We start from the raw sequence: 23501 nt of genomic DNA, 5'->3' as shown, positions 1-23501 counted from the left end.
AGAAACTGCTTAAAGGTCATCATTTTTCAGTAGCGTTGTCCAAAGTTAAAAGGGAAAAAAGACCAAAAAAAAAAGAGCCCTGTTCATGTGTCCTTTGTGAGTCTGGGAATTCTGAAACATTTCTTTGCTCAGGAACTGTTCTTTTTCAACATGGATCTGCTCTAGGAGCCAAATGGGGAAACCTTTGAGGCCATAATTTCTCTGGTCTGTATGGTGAGTTCTATGTAGATGGATGGAGCAGCTAGGTGGTGAAGTGGATAGAGTACCTGGCAAAGAGTCAGGAATACCTGAGTTCAAATCCAGTCTCAGCACTTACTAGCTGTGTAATCCTATGCAAGTCACTTAACCATATTTGTCTTAATTACCTCATCTGTAAAATGAGCTAGAGAAGGAAATGGCAAACCCTTCCAGTATCTTGACAAGAAAACACCAAATGGGGGTCATAAAGTAGTGGGCACTACTGAACAACAATAGCATAGAAGGGTACAGTGAATATGGTGAGTATGAAATTTGCCCATAGTATAAAAGTGCCCATAATATAAATAGGATAAAGACATAAAATTAGTGAATCTAGAGCCTTTGGTCAAAACTACCAGAGATCAACCAGTGTCTTTAGGAGCAAAAGAATCATATCCATTTGCCTACAGTCAACGAGTAAAATAGCAACTACTTTCTAGAAAAATTTAGGTTAAATTCACATCTAGGGCCAGGTGGGTGTTCTTGGGTCAACAAACAGAGTTGTATTTCCTGTTCATTTAACAGATTTCATAAGATTTCAGCAGAAATCATAAGATTTCAAACTAGGAGGGACTTGAGTGATCATTAATGATCCTAGGTCATAGGGCTAGAAAGAATTTCAAAGACTATCTACCTAATCCATCTGTCTCATTTTATAGACCAAGAAAATGAAGCACAGGTAGGATAGATGACTAGCAGAGTTGTGTGAACAGAGATCCTTTGATGCCAAATCCAGTTAGTATCCCAGTCTATTATTTTACAGATGAAGAAACAAGACCTGGGAATTTAAATGACTTTTTACCTAAGGTGACAGGGATTATAGAATTTGTGTTCTTATTTTAAGTCTAGTGTGTATTCTGGACAGTTTGACTGGAGCTCAAGGTATGTATAGTTAGAAAGGTTGGGATAATATGTATATAACCTTGTATGGTGCTACGTACATCATAAACATTCAATTTCCATGAATGAATGAGTGAATAAATAAATTAGTATCACATCCTTTGGGGTAAAATTTTGTATCCGAGTTTTGACTGAAAAAGAATAAGCATTGGTAGGTCAGAGGGGTGAAAGAGGTTATAGTGAGAATGTAACAAAAATGATTCACTGAGGAAAGGAACAACATGCCCTTGTTGAAGGGGAAATACATGAGATCCAATGGAGGTGATATAATGGAAGTATGGCCAACATGGTGGAAAGTCAGTGCAAGTGTTCATACTCACTGGAGACCTTCTCACCTCTCATATTGCTAATGTGGACACCTCCTCACTCTCCTGGTTGGTTAATTCACTCCAATAACCTTTCACATTGGCTATATGGACCAAATCAGCCAGCTCGTCACTCATCATGATGCACTGTTATCCAGTCCAAACAGCTTTGTAGTGGCAAAACATCTCCTATTGACTCTCTGGACAAGACAACCAACCTAACCAGTTCTTCACTCACCAGAATTCTGCACCATCCAATTAGATCTTAGCATCTCTTCCTGTAGAGCAAAGTAACTACAAAACCTGGCTTTTTCCTTGCAGCTTATATTTCTCACCAAGAACAAAAGGCACCTTTGAGAGTCTTCACCTCTCAATCTCTGTGGATGCTAAAGGGAATTGTCGGAACTCCAGGCTTTATTTAGTCAATCAGGAATTGTCAGTGGAAGCCTTCTTATCATGTCTGCTCATACTGTTTGTTGCTTCAAATATCTCAAAAAGAGCTACTTTTCACCCCTCTTCTGTCATTCTTCAGGATCTTTGCCATGCCAACACAGCCTAAGCCTCCAGCCTATTTCATTGGCTTAAATCAGAATTTCCTGGTAGTCAGTAGCACCTTTCACTTATGAGGTCACCACTCACCAAAATTCCCCTAAGTAAACAAGAGCATTTATTTCATAATCCCTTAGTTTCCAGTTATCTGGTGTTTATAATTTTTTTTGTTTGATCCTCTTAAGTCTTATAGTGGTAACCAAAAAAAAATAATCATTAGCATGACTTCCTCTTTTCAATCTATTTATAAGATATAAGGAACTGCATTTGGTGGGTTCGAGGTGTCTTTTCAGGAAGAGAATAAAATATTGCTTCTCTTATAGTCTGACCATGATGCTTAAACAGTACTTTCTAATCTTCCTTATCAAATTCCTCTGGACTTATGGAGGAGGTAAGTGTTCTAATTTTTTAAAAATGTATTGTAAAGAGTCCTTTTTCCTTTTCATAAACCGTGATCAAGAACTCTGGAAAGTTTTTTTCTTTGTGTCTAAATATGGTCTGTTACTTTCTTAATGTGTTTCAGAGTAGACACCAAATTGAAAAGCATCAAAATGTTTTAAAAATCACATCTAGGAGTTTATTATGTAAATTATGAAATTAGTAAATTATATCTAGATGTCTTATAATTTTGTATTTTAAACTGAACTTTTGCTTCTCTCAAAACAATATCACTTCTTACCTCTAGATCCCCGATATCTTCTACAGTTTAAAATTTTGGTCCAGTTTAAAGAAGCTGATATCTTCAGCAATTTAAACCTTTCATGCTAATGTCCCCATTTTACATATAGGAAAGCTAATTGATAAAAATAATTTGTTTTTTTCATTATTCCTTCCTGCTTAGTAAAAGGTAACACTGCTCTTGAGAAAGAATCTGTGACTAAAACCAAAATTATTTTCTCACTTTTGTTCAACAAAGGATGAAAAATATTTAATAAGCCAAAGGATTCTCAGGGAATAACAGAAGTCAATTATCATGGACCCACTGAGATCTGGTTAACCTATCCCTTAAGGTCATTCAATTCTTTTCTTTCATGACTTGAAGTTCTCCTCACTACACACACATACAAATAAGAAACCCCAAAGCTCTAGTGCACCTACATCACAAGAGGGCAATGACTAGGCAATTGGGGTTAAGTGGCTTGCCCGGGGTCACACAGTCAGGAAGCATCCTCTGAACCTCAGACCTGGTGCTCTATCCATTGTTCTACTTAGTAGCCACTGGGGATAAGTTTTGTTGATAGTTATTGGGATTTAATTAATTAGTTTTAAAAAAGCACATCAAGCATCAATTATGACCAGTGTTTGCTGTTATGCAAAGATAAATTGTGAAAAATAACTCATTTCTTTAAGGAGTTTATAGTCCTAAAGGAGAAAAGATACCGAAGAGTAGAAATGCAGGAGAAGGGGATAGTAAATCTGCTCTTTCTGGATGGGGATTTCATCAGTTCAAGTTTCTATCATGAAAGACTTTGAGAAGTCTTAGAGGAAAAAGCAAGGACAATGACCATGTGAGAGGCTACTTTCTGCTTCTTCCCAATCATGCTCACTCACCTTTAGAAATAGTTCATTATCTTCCCCTCACTCTTCCATTCTCCCTTTATCTTAACTCCCCTATTGACTGTCTAAAACACCACACTATCCTCCCATTCACCCAGATTCATAACTTAGGCATCATCATGGACTCCTTGCTCTCCCATTTTGCTGGGAATAGGAAGAGGAACTGGGATTAGAATGGTAAGCAATTTACCAATACTAGGAAGGATTTGAATCAGAATTTGAACCCAGATCTTTCCAATGCTATATCTAGCACTCTATTTGTTATACCTTCAAGCCTGTTACTGAATTTGCTGTTTATATCATACTTTTCCACTTGCCAGAGCTAATTCACAAACAGCCATACTGTGGTAGTGTGAACTTTAGATTACTCCACCTACTTAGTCTAACAAAAACAGGAATGTCTACATCCATACTTAAGGATTAAGTATTTAGGAGGATGGCCTATGACAGACATGTGCTAGCAAATGACAAATCAGAAATAGCTGACAGACCCCTGGGCTGTCCTAAATCAAGCTTAAGCTACCATTGGTACATGTAAGACACAAGAAAGTGATGTAAAAACCATCTATATATTTCATGTCACTTCTTCTCTCAGGCCTCTTTGGCGGCAGAGAGGTGGCTGGTGGCAGCATGCTGAGCCTTTTGGCATCTTGGCATGGTGGAAGCTATTGTCCGGGTTAGCGGTGAGTTTTCCTTGATACCATACTGGAATAAGCCTAGTAATCTAGTTCAGGTGAGGCCTCTTCTCTGAGCTCTCTCAGAGTTAAGGCTGATTCTTTCCTCCTTTACCTTCCAAATACCATCCTCTTAAAAAAAGCCTCTAATCTCCAAAGACCTTGTGGTGGAGGACTTTGAACTCCCCCTGGCACAGGCCAGGCAGGAGAAATCCTATACCTTTTCCTCTCTCTTCTCCTTAATTCTTTCCTTCTATATTAATTAAACCACCATAAATTTCCAAGGTGATTTGGGTATTTTATTTGGGATATTCCCTGGTGACCAAAATTAATTTAGATTAGGTCACAACCCTAAAATTATCCTTACAGTATTATATAGCTCTTTAAGGTTTACAAAGTACTTTCCCTTTGTTAACTCATTGGATTCTCATGACAACCCTATGAGTGTAGGTGTTATTAATGAGCCCAAGTTTTAGACGAGGAAACAAACTAAGGCACAGAAAAGTTAAATGACTTGTTGGGGTCACACTTCTTCAGAGTGTTTGACACAGGACTGGAATTCTAGTCTTCTTGACTTCAAGTCCTACATGCCTAGTCCTGAGTAGAAGGATTATTCAGGTTCCTGCCAAGAAGTAAGGCTAGTCCACAAAACCATCTGTCAAAGGGTTGTAACTAAAATAACAAATTGGCATTATTTCTACTGCTTAATGCTAATCACTTCATTATGTCTATTATCTCATGTACAAAGGTGGAACAGTGGATAGAGCACCAGGCCTGGGTCAGGAAAACCCATCTTTGTGGGTTCAAATCTAGCCTCATTCACTTTTTAGCTGTGTGATCCTGGGCAAGTCACTTAACCCAGTTTGCTTCAATTTCCTTATCTATAAAGTGAGCTGGAAAAGGAAATGACAAACCATTCTGGTATCTTTGCCCCCCCACCCCCAAATGGCATCAAGAAGAGTCAGACGCAACCGAAATGTCTGAACAATAACAATATAAATCTTGTTTATGCAGAGTTGTTTACATGTTGTCTCCTCTATTAGACTGTGAGCTCCTTGAGGGCTGGGACTGTCTTTTGCCTTGCTTTATATCCTCAGCACATAGCACAGTACCTGGTACCTAGATTATTGTTGTTCAGTTGTTTCAATTCTATTCTGTCCAACTCTTCATGCTCCCATTTGAGGTTTTCTTTGCAAAGACACTGGAGTAGTTTGCCATCTCCTTCTTCAACTCAATTTACACATAGGGAAACTGAGGCAAACAAGTTCAAGTGATGTGTCCAGTGTCACATAGCTGGTAAGGATCTGAGGTCATGGGCACATTATAGGTCCTTATAATAAATGCTTGTTGACACTGATTGACTATTAGTCATGCCAAAAATGTCAGAAATACTTATCTTGCCAGGAGTCACCACAACCCACCCAGTTAACCCAGTCTTTGATGATCAGTTAAAATCATAATTGTGATGAATTATCACTACCTCACCTCTCATTCTACCCCTACTTCCTGCTAGGAAGTGCTTGTGTTTATAGATTTTTTTAGATCTTTTTCAGTAATCCAGTGAGAAAGGACTAAACAAGGAAAAGAAGTATATGTATATTTTTGATATATGACTGTAGGCAGAAATAGTCAGAGTGGTTTCAAGGAAGGGATGCTCCAGATGAATAAGGACATAAATTGGGGAAAGGCTCTGAATAAGAAGTTTGACAAGACAGAGATCAAGGACAAGCCCAGAAGTCAAATTCAGTTTACTGTAGCATGCCTCAGTAATATCACACACTGTATTATCTGGAAAGAAATTAAAGACAATACTCTTTGAGAAGGAAATTTGTCTTGGACCATATTTATGTGATATACAACCTGGTCTTGTCCTTAAGCAAATACTGGCAAACCACTTCTGGCTCATCTCTTAGAAATGCAATATTTTGTTTTTATGGTTTTTTCCCCCCTTCTCTTCTTATTCCAGGAAGCCAACCAGTACGGGAATCTCTGAAGGTCCAGAGGGTTGAATTTCAGTCATTTAATCTCCAAAGTATCTTACACTGGCTTCCTGGAAGTGCTTTCACCCACAACAACACAGTCTATTTCGTGCAATACAAAATGTAAGTTAATGGGACTCCTTCTAGTTTTTGCCTGCCTATGAAACTCCTTTTCCTGTGGTGCCAAAGAAATAATGCTGGATTGGAGTGAGAGGGTTTGGATACAAGTCTCAGCTTTACTATTTATTACCTACATGATTGTGGGCAAATCATTTAATCTCTCAAGACCTTAATTTACTCAATTACAAAATGAGAAGAATTTGGGGGTCCTTCCTTTTCTTTTTTCAATGTACAAAAAGGCCCCATTTGCAAAGGAAGGAGAAAAGACAGCTATTAGTCCGGCTATTAGTCCAAAGTCAGGGGGATGAGGTGGGTGAAGGGGCCTGAGCAGGCCCTTCATTCAGAATGAATCTATCATCACAAGGTTCCTAAGACAATTCTTCAATTCAAGTAGAATGATGCTAAAGACAGAAGGAGAGAGGGCATAGTTCTTGCTGTCAATCAGTCAATAAGTTATATTAATCACATCTTACCATGGTCTACTTAAAGACCACTGAACATGAAAGACCTGGGTTCAAATTCCATCCATGTGATATTCTAGTCAATACCTTGGATAAGAGAATCTCTGAGACTCAGTTTCCCCCTCTATAAAACAGAAGTAATAATATTTCTACTATCTGCCTCACAGAGTTATTGTTAGGACTATAGTCCTAACATCACTAAGAAAGGGATGAAAAGCACTTTATAAAACCTAAAGGTCTTAAACAAATGTGCACTCTTATTGCTAGTAATGCCTAACATCCCAGGGTTGTTATCAGAAGCAAAGGAGATGAGCAATGTGGAAATCTCACACAAATGTGAGCAATTACTATTACCTCACAGGGTAATGGGCTGGGTTTGGTGGCCATTTCCAGGGGTATGTGAGAGTCCTCAAGATCTGACTGTTAAATTTTCATTGTGAGCACTTACACCTCAGAAATCACCAATCATTAAAAAGCAAGGCTTGATTTAGCATTTTGCTAATTGCCTAGGCTTAAGTAAGTGGGGGGAGAAAATGTTAATGGTGCAGATTAAACTTAAAAGTGTGTTCAGAGTGGTGTTTTGTTTTGTTTTTGAGAACTGGTTGTTAAATATTTACCAACATTCTCTTGGCTAACTTTCCCTTTTTGCACTAGAGAAGGGAATGGAGGAATTATGTAGGAAGAATAGCAGTGACTTGGCAATTACTCTAGAGATTATAGAAACATGGACATTTTCCAGCCTGTCTTGTGGTGGTAGTTTAAACTTAGAAATCCTCTTAACTGCTACTTCTCTCCCTCACCCCTATGAATAGAGAGAAATCTGGCCTCAGAGAAGGCAAAAACCGATATAAAAAACTTCATTGTTTATCATCACTTCCTGTAGCCCATAACCTTTTTCTGTGTCATAAATACCTTTGGCTATTTGGTGACAGAATCTCTTCCCAGAATAATATTTTTAAATGCATAAAATAAAATATATAGGGATTGCAGTGGAATTGTTTGTCAGCTCTGGGAGGGGAGAGGGAAAAAGGGAGGGAGAGAATGTGAATCACGTAACCACGGAAAATATTTTTAATATAAAATAAAATTTTATTTTAAAATATTAATCTTAATTTTTAAGATTAATATGAAAATATTTTATTTTAAAATTTACATTAGTTTAATTGAATTTAAAAATATAGGATTATAAGGAAAGCCAACTTGTTGAAATATGGTGATTGAAATATTAATAAAATAAAGTCATAAGCCCCAGGTTAAGAATACTTGAGTAGCTCCAAAAGATTCTACATTCAGTCAGACATAGTTTCTGTATATACTCAGCTACATCCAAGTTTTCATTTCTTGGGATATAAAAGTCTTTTATACTCTCCCAAATTCTGTTTTCTAAATGCACTAAGTTAGTGTTTGGGGGACTTTGGGAGCCAAACAAGTGACAGTTAAAGTAAAGAAGAATATGTGTGTAAGTAGCCATATTTTTATTCACTGACTATAGAGACATCTGGATATGAATTAAAGGCGTCTACAGGCAGCAGAACAAACTGGTGTGTGGTTCTCTCTAGCTTTGGGTTTGGGGGTTTTGGGGTGGTTTTTTTTGGTTCAATTGATTTAACTGGAGCATTTGTCTTTGTCAACTTGAGACTACCAAAAACTGAGTTTTTCCCCCCACACCTTGCTTTCCCGATACACACTGATCCAAGCCAGAAGTAGAAAGTAATGGACTTGGAAGCTTCTGGTGGCTCTAGACACTTTCCTAGTGTTTTTCTCTGTGTGGTCTTTCACTTTTGACATAGTTCATGACTTGTTAGAGGTCCAGCTTTATAGCTATTTTGATCTCTTCTATTTTTCTTTACACCTCTTGTACCTCTTCTGTTATACTCCTTGTCTGAAAGCTAAGTGGATATTTATCTCTTTGAAGGGATAAAGAATAAGAGGGAGAATGATACCAAAATGTATTTAAATTTAAATAAACCAAAGTAAGGAGGAACTGTGAATGGCCAATTGGTTCTCTTGTGTACCTTGTAATGAAACAGAAACCCATGTGACTTTTAAAAAATTATTGACCATTTTAATTTTTTGTATCATTTCCATTTCCAAATATATCCTTCTCTCCTTTTTTTCCTTTCCCCTCCCCAGAAAGCTATCCTTTGGGACAAAAAGTAAAACAGAGAAAGTTAAAAAGCAGTTTAGGCGAACTAAACAACACCCAAATCTGAGAGTACATGCCATGTTTTACAACTGCAATCCCCACCTCTTCAAGGAGGGAGAGAGGCCTGTTTTCTTATCGATTCTTCCACTTCATTATTACACAGCACTCTATTTCATTTTGTTAGTATTCTTCTTCTCATTCATGCTTTTATAGTCACTCTGCATATAATTTTCTTAGTTTTGCTTACTTCAGTCTACATCAGTCCATCCATGTTTCCCCAGGCTTTTCCATATTCTTCTTCTTCATCATTCCTTATGACATATTAATGTTTCATTGCATTCATGTGCCACAATTTGTTCAGTTCATCCCCCAGTAGGTAAGTATCCATTTGTTCTCAATTCCTTGCTACTACAAAATAGGCTGCTAAGGATATCTTGGTGACCTTTCTTTCTATATATCTGACCTCCTTTCAGTATCTGACTAGCAGTGGGATTTCAGGTTCAAAAGACAGGGACTGTTTGGTCATTTCCTTTAAAAAGTTCAAGATTGTGCACACTAATTCAATACTTCTCCGACAGTGTATCAGTGGAGCTTTCAATGACCTTTTTGACATTATCTCATTTTCGGTATCATGGCAAATCTGTTAGGTGTGAAGTGACACCTCATGGTTTTTTTTTTTTATTTACTCTTATTATTGGTGATTTAGAATATTCTATTATTTGGGTATTTATAATTTACACCTTTTTTTGAGAATGAATAGTTCACATCCTTTGGCTATTAGAGAGTGGCTCATGTAAAAGATATCTTTTTAAAATAAAAATTTATGTTTGCTTTTATTTTTAAAATTAATTTATTTACTCAATTTAGAACATTATTCCTTGGTTACAAGAATCACATTATTTCCCTCCCTCCCCTCCCCCCACCTTTCCCATAGCCGACGCTCAATTTCATTGGGTATTACATGTGTCCTTGATCAAAACCTATTTCCATGTTGTTGTTGTTTGCACTAGGATGCTCATTTAGTCTTCATCCCCAATCATATCCCCTTGACCCATGTAGTCAAACAGTCGTTTTTCTTCTATGTTTTTAATCCCACAATTTTTCCTCTGAATGTGGATAGTGTTCTTTCTCATAGATCCCTCCAAGTTGTTCAGGATCACTGTATTGCCATTAATGGAGAAGTCCATTATGTTCGATTGTACCACAGTGTGTCAGTCTCTGTGTACAATGTTCTCCTGGTTCTGCTCCTCTCACTCTGCATCACTTCGTGGAGGTCATTCCAGTTCCCATGGAATTCCTCCACTTTATTATTCCTTTGAGCACAATAGTATTCCATCACCAACATATACCACAATTTGTTCAGCCATTCCCCAATTGAAGGGCATCCCCTCATTTTCCAATTTTTTGCCACCACAAAGAACACATCTATGAATATTCTTGTACAAGTCTTTTCCTTATTATCTCTTTGGGGTACAAGCCCAGCAGTGCTATGGCTGGATCAAAGGGCAGACAGTATTTTATCGCCCTTTGGGCATAGTTCCAAATTGCCCTCCAGAATGGTTGGATCAATTCACAACTCCACCAGCAATGCAAATTTTTTTTTTAATTAACCAACATCAATTTTCTCCCCACCCCAGCATTGAAAACAAAAGCAAAACCCTGTATGGTTAAGCAAAACTAATTCTACAATGTCCATATTCAAATAATAGGTTTCATTCTGCATCCAGAGTCCATTGCTTCTCTATTACTAAGTGGGTAGCATATTTCTTTATGGGTCCTCTGGAATCATAATTATTCGTTGTGTTGATTAGAACTCATAAGTCTTTCAAATTTGTTTGTTTTTAGTGTTCCTGTTGTAGAGGGTATTCTGCTTGCTTCATTCTTTATCATTTCATAGAACTCTTTCAAGTTGTTGAAGGGAAGCTGTTATTTAGTTGTTTAAAACCATGCCTGACTCTTCATGACTCCTTTTTTGGGTGGAAAAGGGGATTTCCTTGGCAAAGATACTGGAATGGCTTGCCATTTCCTTTTCCTAATCATTTTACAGATGAGGAAACTGAGGCAACGGTGCTAAGTGACTTGCCCAGGTTCACATAGTTAGTAAGTGTCTAAAGCCAAATTTGAGCTCAGGCCATCCTGACTCAAGGTCTGGTATTCTATCTATTGTGCCATCTAGTTGCCCACATCCAAGGGAAGACCATACCTTTATATTTTATGTTACAATAGTATTCTATTATATTCATATGCCATAGTTTGTTCAGCATTCTCCAGCTGATGTGCATTTCCTTAGATTCCACCTTATTGTTTGTTTATTTCCTAAACCCTTATCTTCTTTCTTAGAATCAGTACTTAGTACTATGTACTGGTTCTAAGGCAGAAGAGTGGTAAGGGCTAGGCAATGAGGGTTAAGCGTCTTGCTCAGGGTCACACAGCTAGGTAGTGTCTGAGGTCAAATTCAAACTCAGGACCTTCTATCTCTAGGTCTGGCTTTCAATCCACTGAGTCACCTAACTGTCCCCAGATTATTATTAATAGAAAAAGAGATGCTAAATTAATTTTTGTACATGTGGGTCATATTCCTCTTTTTTATCTTTTTTGGAATATGGAACTAAACATGGCATCAGTAGGTAAAAGGGGTATGCACCGTTTAGCTATTCAGTGGGGCAAATCTTTTTTCAGAATGGTCATGCCAATTTAGAACTCCACCAACAATATACCAATATGTCTGTTTTTCATATCCACCCCAATATGATATTTCACTTTTTTGTCAACTTTGCTAATATGATAAATTTGCATTTTATTTGCATATCTAATTATTAGTTATTTGAACCTTTTTTTAAAAAATTAGCTCTCAATAGCTAAAATTCTTTTCTTGAAAACTGCTTGTTCATTTATATCCTTTGGTCATTTGTCAATAGGAGAATAACTCTTATTCTTATAAATTTGAATCAGTTCCTTTTATACCATGGAAATGAGATCCTATCAGAGACATTTCCTGCAAAGATTTTTTTTTCTTCCCAGGTAATAATTTCTCTTTACTTTCATTTCATTTCTCTGTAATTTTTTTAAGAACAGTATTTTTTCCTAGTGATATTGAATGGCTCTTTTTATGGTAGCAAAACCCTGGAAACTGAGAAGATGCCCATCAATTAGGGGATGGCTAAATAAATCATAGAATATGGATGTGATGGAATACTACTGTGTTATAACAAATGAAGAAATCAAGTATGTCAAAGAAGCATAGAAAGAACTATATGGCCTTATTATGTGAGAAGAACCAGAAGAATAATTTATATGAAAACACAATCATCTAGAAGGGGAAAAAAAAAGAAAGAAAACATCTGCATCTGCAAGGCTTCTGTTACTATTTTTCCTTTCCCCTCTTTCTTCTATAGGTATGGGCAGAAAGAGTGGACCAACAAAGAAGAATGCTGGGGCATTTATGAAATCTTTTGTGACCTGACAAATGAAACCTCAGATGTAGAAGAACCTTACTATGGAAGAGTGAAAGCTACCTCTGCTCATATCCATACCCCGTGGAGTATGACAAAGAGATTTTCCCCCTGGTTGGAAAGTAAGTATTCTGGATACTGTTGCTATTTTTCTGTAGCTATGCAAAAAAGAAACAAGCATCTGTTAAACATCTATGTGCTATGAACTGTGCTGGGAGCTTTATAAGTATTATCTTTTCTTATACATGTTATCACAATAACCCAGAAATGTGGATACTATTAATATTTCCATTTTACAGTTGAGGAAACTGAGTAAGGGAGAAGTTAAGTGACTAACATGCCCAACTAGCAAGTGTCTGAGACTTGTTTTGAATTCAGATCGTTTTGACTCCAGGCTCAGTACTCTACTCACTTGCCCACCTAGTTGCAAAAATACCAGAAGAAAAATGGACTAAAAAAAAATCAGTAGATGCACCAAGGAAAAAAAAACCTGACATTTAAAAAACACTAAAATGGACCATAAGCACACTGAAAGAATTAAAGGAAGAAACCACCACTGAATGAAATTAGAAACCGAATTAAGGCTAAAACATCTTACATAAAATTACAAAACTCAACAGTTTGGAAATGCAAAAGGAAAATACAAACAAAATGATAGGTCACTAGAAAAAAGAATCATTTCATTGGAAGATAGCAATAGAACAGAGTGGCCAATATGTAGTTCATCTTTCTCTTTGGGATACAAGAATCTTGTCAAAATGGATGGGGAATAGTATTTATTACTGTGGGTATACTGCACATACATTGAGAACTATATGTGAAGAATTTTTTATTTTCTCAAAGATATGGGATTTTGTATGTGTGAGAACTTTCTTCAGTAATACAGAATGCAGCCTCTAGAATTTAACAGAGAAGGTTCAGAGAATAGCCAGAGGTTCCGAAAATGACTTGCTGATGTCTATAAAGCAAGTGTGCAAGGCATGTTTTGACCCTGACTTCTGCCTGACATGAAATCCAATAATCTAGCCATGGTTCCTTGCTGCCCCTCTGTATAAATGAATCCAATGCAAGACAATTTGAGAAAATAAAATAGTCTAGCAAGGTGAGGAGATGGGGAAGAGTCGAGGAAAGTTTCATACAGAGGACAAAAAAAAAGACAGGAAAGGCAGCAATATAGGAGGTAGAATTATGAGTTTTAGGACAAAAAAAGGAAAAAGAAAGAGATTGAAGAATATTTTTGTTATAAATAGTTCTAATGAAAATATAAAATACAAAATAAGAAATAGACCCAGATTTATGATACTATGATCCATTCTCCAATGAATGGTACAAATGTGTGAAGGAAGAAAGGAATGATTAATGACCTCTCAGAGATTATTCAAGTTCTCTAATAATCAGAAAGCTGAAATTAAAATAACTCTGAGATACTACTTTATACTTACTTAACTGGCAAAGATAGCAAAAAAAGAATGATCATATTTAAGAGTGGCTGGGAAAAAAAAACCCTCACTGAACTCATTCTATTTCCCATATTACTATTGAGGGCACTACCATCCTACCAGTCACATAGGCTCACAAACTATTTGTCATCCTAGAATTCTCACTTTCTCTCAGCTTTCCCACCCAATTTTCAATCTTTTGCCACGTCCTATCAATTTTTATCCCTATAACATCTCTTGTTTCTCTTCTGACATTGCCAGTACCTTGGTATAAGCTCTTATCACATTACATCTTGACTATGGCAACAGGCTGATGGTTGATTTTCCTCTTAAATTTTTTTCTCAGGGGGAGTAGCTCAAAGGACTGAGAGCCAGGCCCAGAGATGGGAGGTTTGGGGTTCAAATCAGGCTTCAGACATTTCCTAGCTGTGTGACCCTGGGCAAGTCCCTTAACCCCTATTGCCTTGCCCTTACTGTTCTTCTGCCTTAGAACCAATACACAGTATTGATTCTAAGATGGAAGATAAGGGTTTAAAAAAATAGTCTCTTCCCATTTTAGTCCATACATTGCTCAACTGTCAAACTGTTCTTATGAAAGCACAGGTCTCATCATATCACCCCACTATTTAATAAATTTCAATGGTTTCCAATTGCCCCCAGGATCAAAACCAAAATCATCTATCTGGCATTAAAAGCCCTTCACACTGGCCCCCTTCTTTCTAGTCTTCTTATTTTTTACTCATTCCCATTTATTCTGAAATTCATTAATACTGGTGTTCTTGCTATTCTTCCAATAAGAGGAGATCTCCTACTGTGGGCATTTTTACTGACTGTTCTTCATGGCTGGAAATCTCTCCTTCCTTATCTATACCTTCCAGGTTCCCTTTCTTTGTTGAGTTACTTCATTCGTGTCTGTCCCTTTATGACCCCCACTTGGGGTTTTCTTGGCAAAGATATTGGAATGGTTTACCATTTCCTTCTCCAGTTCATTTTGGAGATGAGGGAACTGAAACAAAAAGGGTTAAGTGACTTGCCAAGAGTCACATAGCTGAAGCCAGAGTTGAACAAATGAGGACAAGACTTCTTCATTCCAAGCTCATTTTCTCTCTACTGCATTATGTAGCTGTCACAGCTTCCCTGGCTTCCTTCAGATCTCATCTAAAATCCCACTTTCTGCAAGAACCATTTCTTCCTCCCCACCTCTTAATGTCAGTGACTTCCCTCTACTGATTATTTCCAATTTACCTGTCTATAGCTTGTTGTTTGCATGTTTTCTCTCCCATTAAACTGTCAGCTCCTCAAGGGCAGGAACTGTCTTTTACCTTTTTTGTATCTCTGGTGCTTGGCACACAGTAGGTGTTTAATGAATTCCTATTGACTAATAAATAAACTGCTGATGGAACTGTGAATTGATGCAGTCTTTTGGAAAAGAACCAACCTTTATACAAGAATGCTATAAAGATGTTCATATTTTTGAGCCAGCAATAGGACCATTCCCTAAGGATGTAATTGATAGGGGAAAAAAGACAATCTGTAAAAAATATTCTTAGCAACATGAGAAAAAAACCCTATGTCCAGTGATTGAGGAATGGTTAAACAAATTGTCGTAAATACCTGGAATATTATTAGGCCAGATTTCAATATTACAAAGGATCTCTGACCTCATCACCATGGGTACACCCTCTAATGATGCAGATTGCAGCCCATCCAAATCAAAGCATCTTGTGCATGTGTTGCCATAAGGAATGGCAACTGGGAAAACTACAAAGAACTCTAGAAGGACATGTCAAGTGATGAGACAATGAATGCTGCTTTTCAAAGAGAAAAAGGAAATGTTCATATCTTAGCTCTGTCCATTATTACCTGTACTTTTACTTTAGGAAGCTCAATTAACTAATGAGGACCTCATGTATAAAATAAGGAGACTGCCCTAGTTCTAATTCTGTGATTCAATTTTCCTATGAAGTCATACAATGGGAAGAAAGCAGAATTCAATCAGCACTATAGATGCATATTTACTGCAACTACAATAACAATTAATAATGATAAATGTTGTTGTTGAATTATCTCAAGTGTGTCTGACTCTTTCTGACCCCCTTTGGAACTTTCTTGGCAAAGACACTGGAGTGGTTTGCAATTTCCTTTTCAAGCTCATTTTCCAGATGAGGAAACTGAAATAGACAGAGTTAAGTGACTTTTCCAGTGTTTGAGGCTAGAATTTAGCTCTAAATTTATAATCCTACATAGGTAAAAAAGGTTTATTCTAGGATCAAGAGCCCATTCTTGTGGATGGACAAGATGTTAATCATGTAGTTGTTATTAGGGGCAGCTAGATGGCACAAGGATGGAGTGCCAGATCTGGCATTAGGAAGACTCATTTTCCTGAGTTCAAATTTGGTTTCAGACACTTACTAGCTGTGTGACCCTGGACATCTCACTTATTCCTGTTTGCCTCAGTTTCCTCATCTGTAAAATGAATTGGAGAAAGCAAAACTACTCCAAACTACTCCATTATCTTTGCCAAGAAAACCCTAAATGGGATCATGAAGTGACTGAATAACAAGAAGAAGGGATCAAAAACCCTTTTTTTTTTTTTTGTGGATGCATGAGATGTTAATCATATTGAATCCCTTCTAGTTTAATGATTATTATGAACTTTTTGGCCTTGGTGATATCACAAGTCAAGTATAAAACCATAAAATCATCATCAACTCCCTCATTTATTCTCCCCTCACATATATCATCTGTTGCCACATCGTATTAGTTTCTGTCTCTACAGATTGACATTGCCAGAATTCTACAATGACCTCCATATTTGTTTTCCTTTCTCTGCCCTCTCCAATTCATCCATATAGCTATTGAAGAGATATCCCTAAAATTCAGTTCTGTGTCAATGTAGAGCTTAGCTAGCTCCAATGCCTCTCTATTGTTTTTAGGATCAAATATCAACTATTTGGGGCCAGCTAGGTGGCTCAGTGGAGAGAAAGCCAGTCTAGAGACAGGAGGTCTTGGGTTCAAATCCAACCTCAGACACATATTAGCTATGTGACCCAGGGCAAATCACTCAGGGCAAATCACTTGATCCCAATTGTCTAGCTCTTACCACTCTTCTGCCTTGGAACCAAACTTACTAGACATTCTAAGACAGAAGGTAAGGTATTTAAAGTCTTTCCCACATGGATCCAACCCCTCTTAGAGGCTTAGTAGACATGATTTCTCTCCATGAACTCTATAGTCCAGCCAAATTGTTCCTTTATAAATTCCTTATACATAACTCTCCATCTCTTATCTCCATTATTTTGCACAAGGATTCCCCCATGACAAGAATACACTCAGCACTTCACTACTATCTTTTAGAGTCTCTTTAAAGCTCAGTACTCAACTACTGTCCTCTACATACATACATAAAGCCTTCTTTTTCTCCCAATGTTTGGTACCAAATCTCATTAGGTTGTATATACTTCAAATATCTTTTGTTTTCATTTATATGTGTATGTATTCTTTCCTTCACAAGATTATAGCCTCCTTGAGGGCAGAAAATATTTTCATCATTGTCTCTTTTTCATTAGTTTCTAGTACAGTGCCTGGAACTTATTAACCAGTCCTTAAATTAAAAAAAATATATTATTTTTGAGTGCTAAAACCAAAGATCTTAATTTTCTCTTTCTCCCAACAGTGTTATAAAGAACTTGGAATTATCTTTATGAAATATAATTTGAAGGATATTCTGGAGTCTTTAGGGAAGAGAGTGAGGAAGAAAGGGCATGCTGGACTTGGCCAGATTTCTCTCATCTTGACTTTTAGCCAAAGTTGTTTAGGCAGAGGTTTCATTTATTTTGTTTTGAAAGTCACATTTTCTAAAAACAAGTTCATGGTGAGCTAAGACATGGAGGCAATTTTGAAACAAGAACTATCAGAGCCTTCTCCAGAGCAGGCTCATTAGTCATTCCTATGACTTTTAGTGATGCCAATGGCTGCAAACTAGGAATCCCATATTCAAAAGTTGGACAGCAATTGACCACTGTTAATAATTTGGCCAAGTGAAATAAAAAATGTGTAGTGAATATCCTGTCAAATTTTCCTTTTCTTTCTCCAGCAAAAATAGGACCTCCATCCATCAGTGTGATACAAAGTGGCAGATCTATACAACTGATACTCCAGGCTCCAAATTCACCCTATAAAGACAGAAAGGGAAGAAACAAATCATTGAAAGATTACTATGATCTAATATACCGGGTATTTATAATTAATAATTCTCAAGACATGGTAAGTTGAATTTGTGTGTAAGCTTTCATCTTTCTCCTCAAACAAAGAAACGAAAAGCATTCAAATAACTTCCTTCTCCTCTTACTCCAATTCATCCTCATTAAAAATTACCAGGAAAAAGAACTACTGCAGTTTATGGATTTTCCAAATCTTCCATCAGTGACTTCATTTAATTATTTCCTTTTTCCTGTTTTGTTCAAAATCCTTATTTGAAGGGGCAGCTGGTGATTTTTTGGAGAGGGAGTCAGATCTGGGGATAGGAGGTCCTGATTCTAAATCTGATATCAGACCCTTCCCAGTTATGTGACCCTGGGCAAATCACAACCCCAATCACTTACCCCTTACCATTCTTCTGCCTTGGAACCAATATTTAGTATTTATTCTGTGGGAATCTATTTTTCATAGTAGTATTAATTCCTGTATATTAGGGAGAATTACTGTATATTCCTATGTTTGGGATCTGGGTTAGAGATACCATCTAGTCTGCTACTTTTTGCATTTTCTTTGTCCTTAGAAATCCTCAGGAAGGTCTTCCATTTTAATAAAATTTGGTTAATAAATGAAGGGGAAGAGGGTTCTTTTCATGTGTATGTGTTACCCCCTGGTGTAGGTATGGAGAGGGGTAGATTAATTGATAGACTACCTCTTAATTAGCTATTCACCAATTAAAAATGTCTTTGGTATTCAAGGGAGGGGCTGAATAATGAGTTTAAAAACTTATTTATTAAGCTACTAGACCCAGCTCAAGATGTCCCTGGTCATGAGAAACAGCCATGGAGACCTATATATATATATATATTATGTTATAGGTTATAATGCTAGCCTAGCCAATAAAACGTATATAATCAACCAATTTATATTTTTACCTAAAAATCATTTTCTCAAGATAACTTTAATCATAACAAGTATGGCAACATATAAAGAGATCACTAAATCCTTCTTTTGCTTACCAGAAAAAGTTTCACTCCAACAGTGGGCCCACATGTGATTTTCTCCCACAGAGTGATTCGTTTTCTGCTGAGTAAAAGGTAGTGAGAAGTTCCTCCCTATCCCTAATGATCAGATCTCTTTTGGGTAAGACTTATGTCTTTTGTATATGTATGTTAAATATATAATTTTATATGTCTTTGCCTTGAATTTAGTGTTGGGAGCCTCAGGGTTGACTGTGAGAGTGAGAGAGATGAATGGAGTTTACTGGAATGAGGAGTCAGATTTAGTGACGGATAAACGATAAACTGGAGTTCCATTTGAAATCTGTCCAAGATTTAGCTTCTTGAGAAAAATGTGTTTTTGAGGAGCAGAGGAGGCCTTTTTAATTAATTAGGTTAGTCACCATTTTACCCAGAGTGTACAACTTGTGGCTGGTTTATTTGCAAAAAAGGCAATGGGGAGAGTTGGTTTTAAAACTAACAAAAGTCCCTCTTCTGCCTGCTTGAGTCAGCTTCCGGGAATGGCAACAATTCGACATTTCCATTGGAATTTTTTTTTTTAAATCTGGCTCTGAGTTTAGGAAAGCATTTTTCCATTATTCAGGAGAGCTAGATTTTGAAAAACCTGAATTATTGCCAAGATCCAGGAAATTCTTTAAGCTTATAAAACACTGCAGCTCAGTCTTGTAAGCTTTGATATGTGGATTGCTGAGGCTTAAGTTCATGGTTAGTCATTTAAAAAAAAAAAACCCTTATCCTGTAGTAAGTGTGAACTTTTTTTTTTTATTTTCTCTGAGTGGTGGTATTGTATTTTGACTTCTGACATACAATCTGTAGTAATTTCAGCTGAAAATTTATTCTAACTTTGTTATTTATTTTTGAAATAGATATTTAAGCTAGCTATGTTTAATATTGTTAATTTTGCTTTTATCATCATTGCAAAATTATAAAGTAGTTAATTTTGTTGTACCATCTGTGTCTAATTTTAAGTGTTTTTTTTTTTTCTGGAGTGGGATTCTTTGCAAAATGTAGAAATATCTTTGTTTTGTATTTTGGTTTGTTCTGTAACTAGCAAATTACTTTTCTTTTTGGGGGGGTATTTCCAGATAGTGGCCAATATTTTGGGATTACAAATAATATAGAAAAAAAGAAAAAATCTCTGTATAACATGAGGATTTGGGGCAAGAGATTCCAACTTAAATAGAAGTGAAACGTTAGTAGTTGTAAAAATTCAATTTTATTTGGTTAATACCTATGTGCTTAAGATAAGTCAAACTTGTTATTTTTATTTAAAAGTAAGGTGGTGTGTCAAATTGCCTTGGTTTGCAGCCTTGTTAGCTTAACATGAATGTGATAATTCATGGTTTTAGGAAATATTGTAATGGTTTAGGTTGGATCTAGATTTAATTTCTAGTAATCCCTAGGTACCTAGAACCCTAAGTCCTTCAGGTGGGCCATACTCAGTCAGTCTGCCAGTTTAGGGAAGGAGAAGAAGACTGCTGCAAGTTAAAGAGCTTTTCTGGGTTAATTAAAAGGATTAAAGAATTGATTGGCTTTCATGCAATGAACAAGAAATTGATTCTAACTTTTTTATTTGAAAATTTTTATTAAATTAATTAATTTAGAATAATTTTCCATGGTTACCTGATTCAGGTTCTTTCCCTCCTCTCCCCCCTCTCCCCTCCACCCCATAGCCGACGAACAATTCCACTGGGTTTTACATGTGTCATTGATCAAGACCTATTTCCATATTATTCATATTTGCATGAGGGTGATCATTTAGTCTACATCCCCAATCATATCCCCATGGAACCATGTGATCAAGCAGTTTTTTTTTCTTCTGTGTTTCTACTCCTACAGTCCTTTCTCTGGATGTGGATAGCATTCTTTCTCTTAAGTCCCACAGAACTATCCTGGATCACTACATTGTTGCTAGTAAAAACATCCATTGCATTTGATTGTGCCACAATGTATCTCTATGTATAATGTTCTCTTTGTTCTGCTCCTTTCACTCTGCATCAAATCCTGGAGGTCGTTCAAATTCACATGGAATTTCTCCAGTTCATTATTCCTTTGAGCATAATAGTATTCCATAACCAACAGATACCACAATTTGTTCAGCCATTTCCCAATCAAAGGGCATCCCCTCATTTTCCAATTTTTTTACCACCACAAATCGCAGCTATGAATATTTTTGTGCAAGTCTTTTTCCTTATTATCTCTTTGGGGTATAAACCCAGTAGTGGTATGGCTGTGATCCTAACTTTTTGAAAGGAAAATGAGATGGAAATTTCAAATTAAGGATTGAAAGTAAGTTCTCTTATTCGACTATAATTTTATTGAATCAGGATTTAATATAAATAATAAAGATAATAAAATACTATTTCTTATTATTTCTTTAATGAAATCTAAAGAATATTTCTCTAATGCAATATAATTACTTAAAGTTAGTTAATTTTATACAGGGTTTTAAATGTGATAAAGAAATTCTATGTAAGAGCATTTTAAAATTTGGTAAAAATTTTGTTTCATATTTTAAATTCTTACATACTGCTTATGATAAAATGCAATGTGGTAAACTATCAAAAAAACATAATATTAAAAATTATTTCTCTTTAATTTGGACATTGTTAAATTATGAACTAAATTCTTAAAATAAATTATATATATAAATAATTTGGAAAAGTTGTGATATAATCTACTGTATTGTTCTGAATTTGAATTCTAATCCTGATTCTAAATTCTAATTTTGGAGTATTAAGTTTTATTCTGGATTTATTTGGCTATTCATGGCTATTGATGGAAATTATATGTTAATTTGTTAAAGTTATGGTATCAATTGGATCTTTTTTTTTAAAGGAAGAAATCTAAGAGATCTGCTTAAACCTCTGTTTGCTTAAAATCCATAACAGCAATTGAAATTTTTATTCTATTTTTCCATTATATCTACTCCTTTATTAGAGGGAGAGTAAGTATCAGAGAATGGGTAATAAGGAATTTATTTAATAGAACTGCTGAATTGTGAATTATGAAGCTGTTTTCTCTATATTAGGCATTAAAACATTTTGGTTTTGCTCTTGGCCTAACTAATAAAACTGATATAATCAATAAACTTATATTCTTACCCAATAATCAGACTCTTGAGATAATTTAGCTGTAATAATTCTAAAATAGAAGGTAAGGATTTAAAAAAATACAAATAAAATTGTTCTGATTTTATTGGAATTATAGAAAGTAACATCTTTGTAAAGATTACATTACTGTCTGCTTTCTCTCCCCTTTGCATGAAGAAGCGGAAGTTATATGAAGGCACCAATGAAAAAATTGAAATGGATATAAAACCTGGTGCCAACTACTGTGTAGCCGCAGAAATGTATTTGTTTGAACTAAACCGAAGCAGTGAGAGCACCGAAATCTGTACCTTCAAGATTCAGAGAAATGGTATGTATATCTGATAAGAATTGGAGGATTTGAGTTCTAAGTACAGTGTCTCATATTTTTTAAAAAATATTCAGCATTCAAACCTTCACCTTTATTTTACATATCTTTCATGTGCAAAGCTTAATTTGAGGTCTTCGTGCCAGGGAAAAATAATTTTGGGATTGAAAAGGGAGCAGAGAAGCAGGGCTCCTTGCAAACCATTCTTTATAAAATTTGCAAACCTTGCCACCACTAAGAGTATTCTTCTGAAAAGGTAGCATTAGTTTTGATGTGCCAAGAAAGAGTAGAGATTTAATAATAGATGAGTGAATGAAAGAACTGATGGATAAATGGATGAGCGAATGAATGAATGTACATAGCACTAGAGATTAAACAGCCATCCACCTAGACTTTTCATTAAGCCTGTAGCATTGGAAAAGATAGATAGGGGAATAAAACTACTTCTACACTAGGCACTACATTTAAAAATATTCTCTTCCCTAACAAAAGATGTTTCTTTTAAATAAATAGAAATTTGGCCTTCTAACCCAGCATCTCCAAGAGCAGAAGATAAGAAAATGGGAGTAATTTTCTTGTATCATTTGGGAATAGTACAAAGAATCCAGATATTCAGAATTCATAAAAACTTCTTTTTTTTTCTTTCCAGTTTAGATAGATAGAGAAGACAGCCATCTCAGGAATACCAACAGCATGAAAATTGATGGGATTTGGTATTCCTGAAGGTCGCTCAGATTTGAAGCTGATGATTACAGAAGCCTGATAGAAACGATTAAGCAGAATTCAAGAATAGTATCTGTCCTTATAGACATTTACTCTAAATGCTGAAAATATGAAAAAAAAAAGTTAAGCACATCATTTCCCTAAGAAGTCATTTTTTAAAAGTATAAGATCTCTTTTTAAAAATAAATCTCTTTGTAACTCTTATCTTTAAAATGTTGTCATGTGGTCTAAAATCCACTTAGAACCTTATAGTTTGTATAACCCAGTGGAATTGTTTGGCAGCTCTGGGAATGGGGAGGGAACAGGGGAGGGAAAGAAAGTCAATC

General features: G+C 36.0%; 1 protein-coding gene across 1 annotated transcript; it reads left to right on the top strand.

Moving 5' to 3' along the window:
* The first annotated feature begins 2321 nt into the window (after positions 1-2321).
* IL22RA2 (interleukin 22 receptor subunit alpha 2) lies at positions 2322-22536 on the top strand. The gene is made up of 5 exons (XM_001380756.5): positions 2322-2382; positions 6189-6324; positions 12324-12502; positions 17916-18085; positions 22305-22536. The coding sequence occupies exons 1-5, from the start codon at positions 2322-2324 to the stop codon at positions 22467-22469; spliced, it is 711 nt and encodes a 236-aa protein (XP_001380793.4). The 3' UTR covers positions 22470-22536.
* Positions 22537-23501: the final 965 nt, after the last annotated feature.

Source organism: Monodelphis domestica, chromosome 2 (assembly GCF_027887165.1).
Source record: "Monodelphis domestica isolate mMonDom1 chromosome 2, mMonDom1.pri, whole genome shotgun sequence".
NCBI lineage: Eukaryota > Metazoa > Chordata > Mammalia > Didelphimorphia > Didelphidae > Monodelphis > Monodelphis domestica.
The sequence above is the reverse complement of the archived record's forward strand: the minus strand, read 5'-3'. Positions and strand labels throughout refer to the sequence as shown.

Coding starts and splice junctions, on each gene's coding strand:
- IL22RA2 (XM_001380756.5), top strand. CDS start 2,322: ATGATGCTTAAACAGTACTTTCTAATCTTCCTTATCAAATTCCTCTGG. Junction 2,383..6,188: donor CCTCTGGACTTATGGAGGAG/GTAAGTGTTCTA, acceptor TTCTTATTCCAG/GAAGCCAACCAGTACGGGAA. Junction 12,503..17,915: donor ATTTTCCCCCTGGTTGGAAA/GTAAGTATTCTG, acceptor TTCTTTCTCCAG/CAAAAATAGGACCTCCATCC.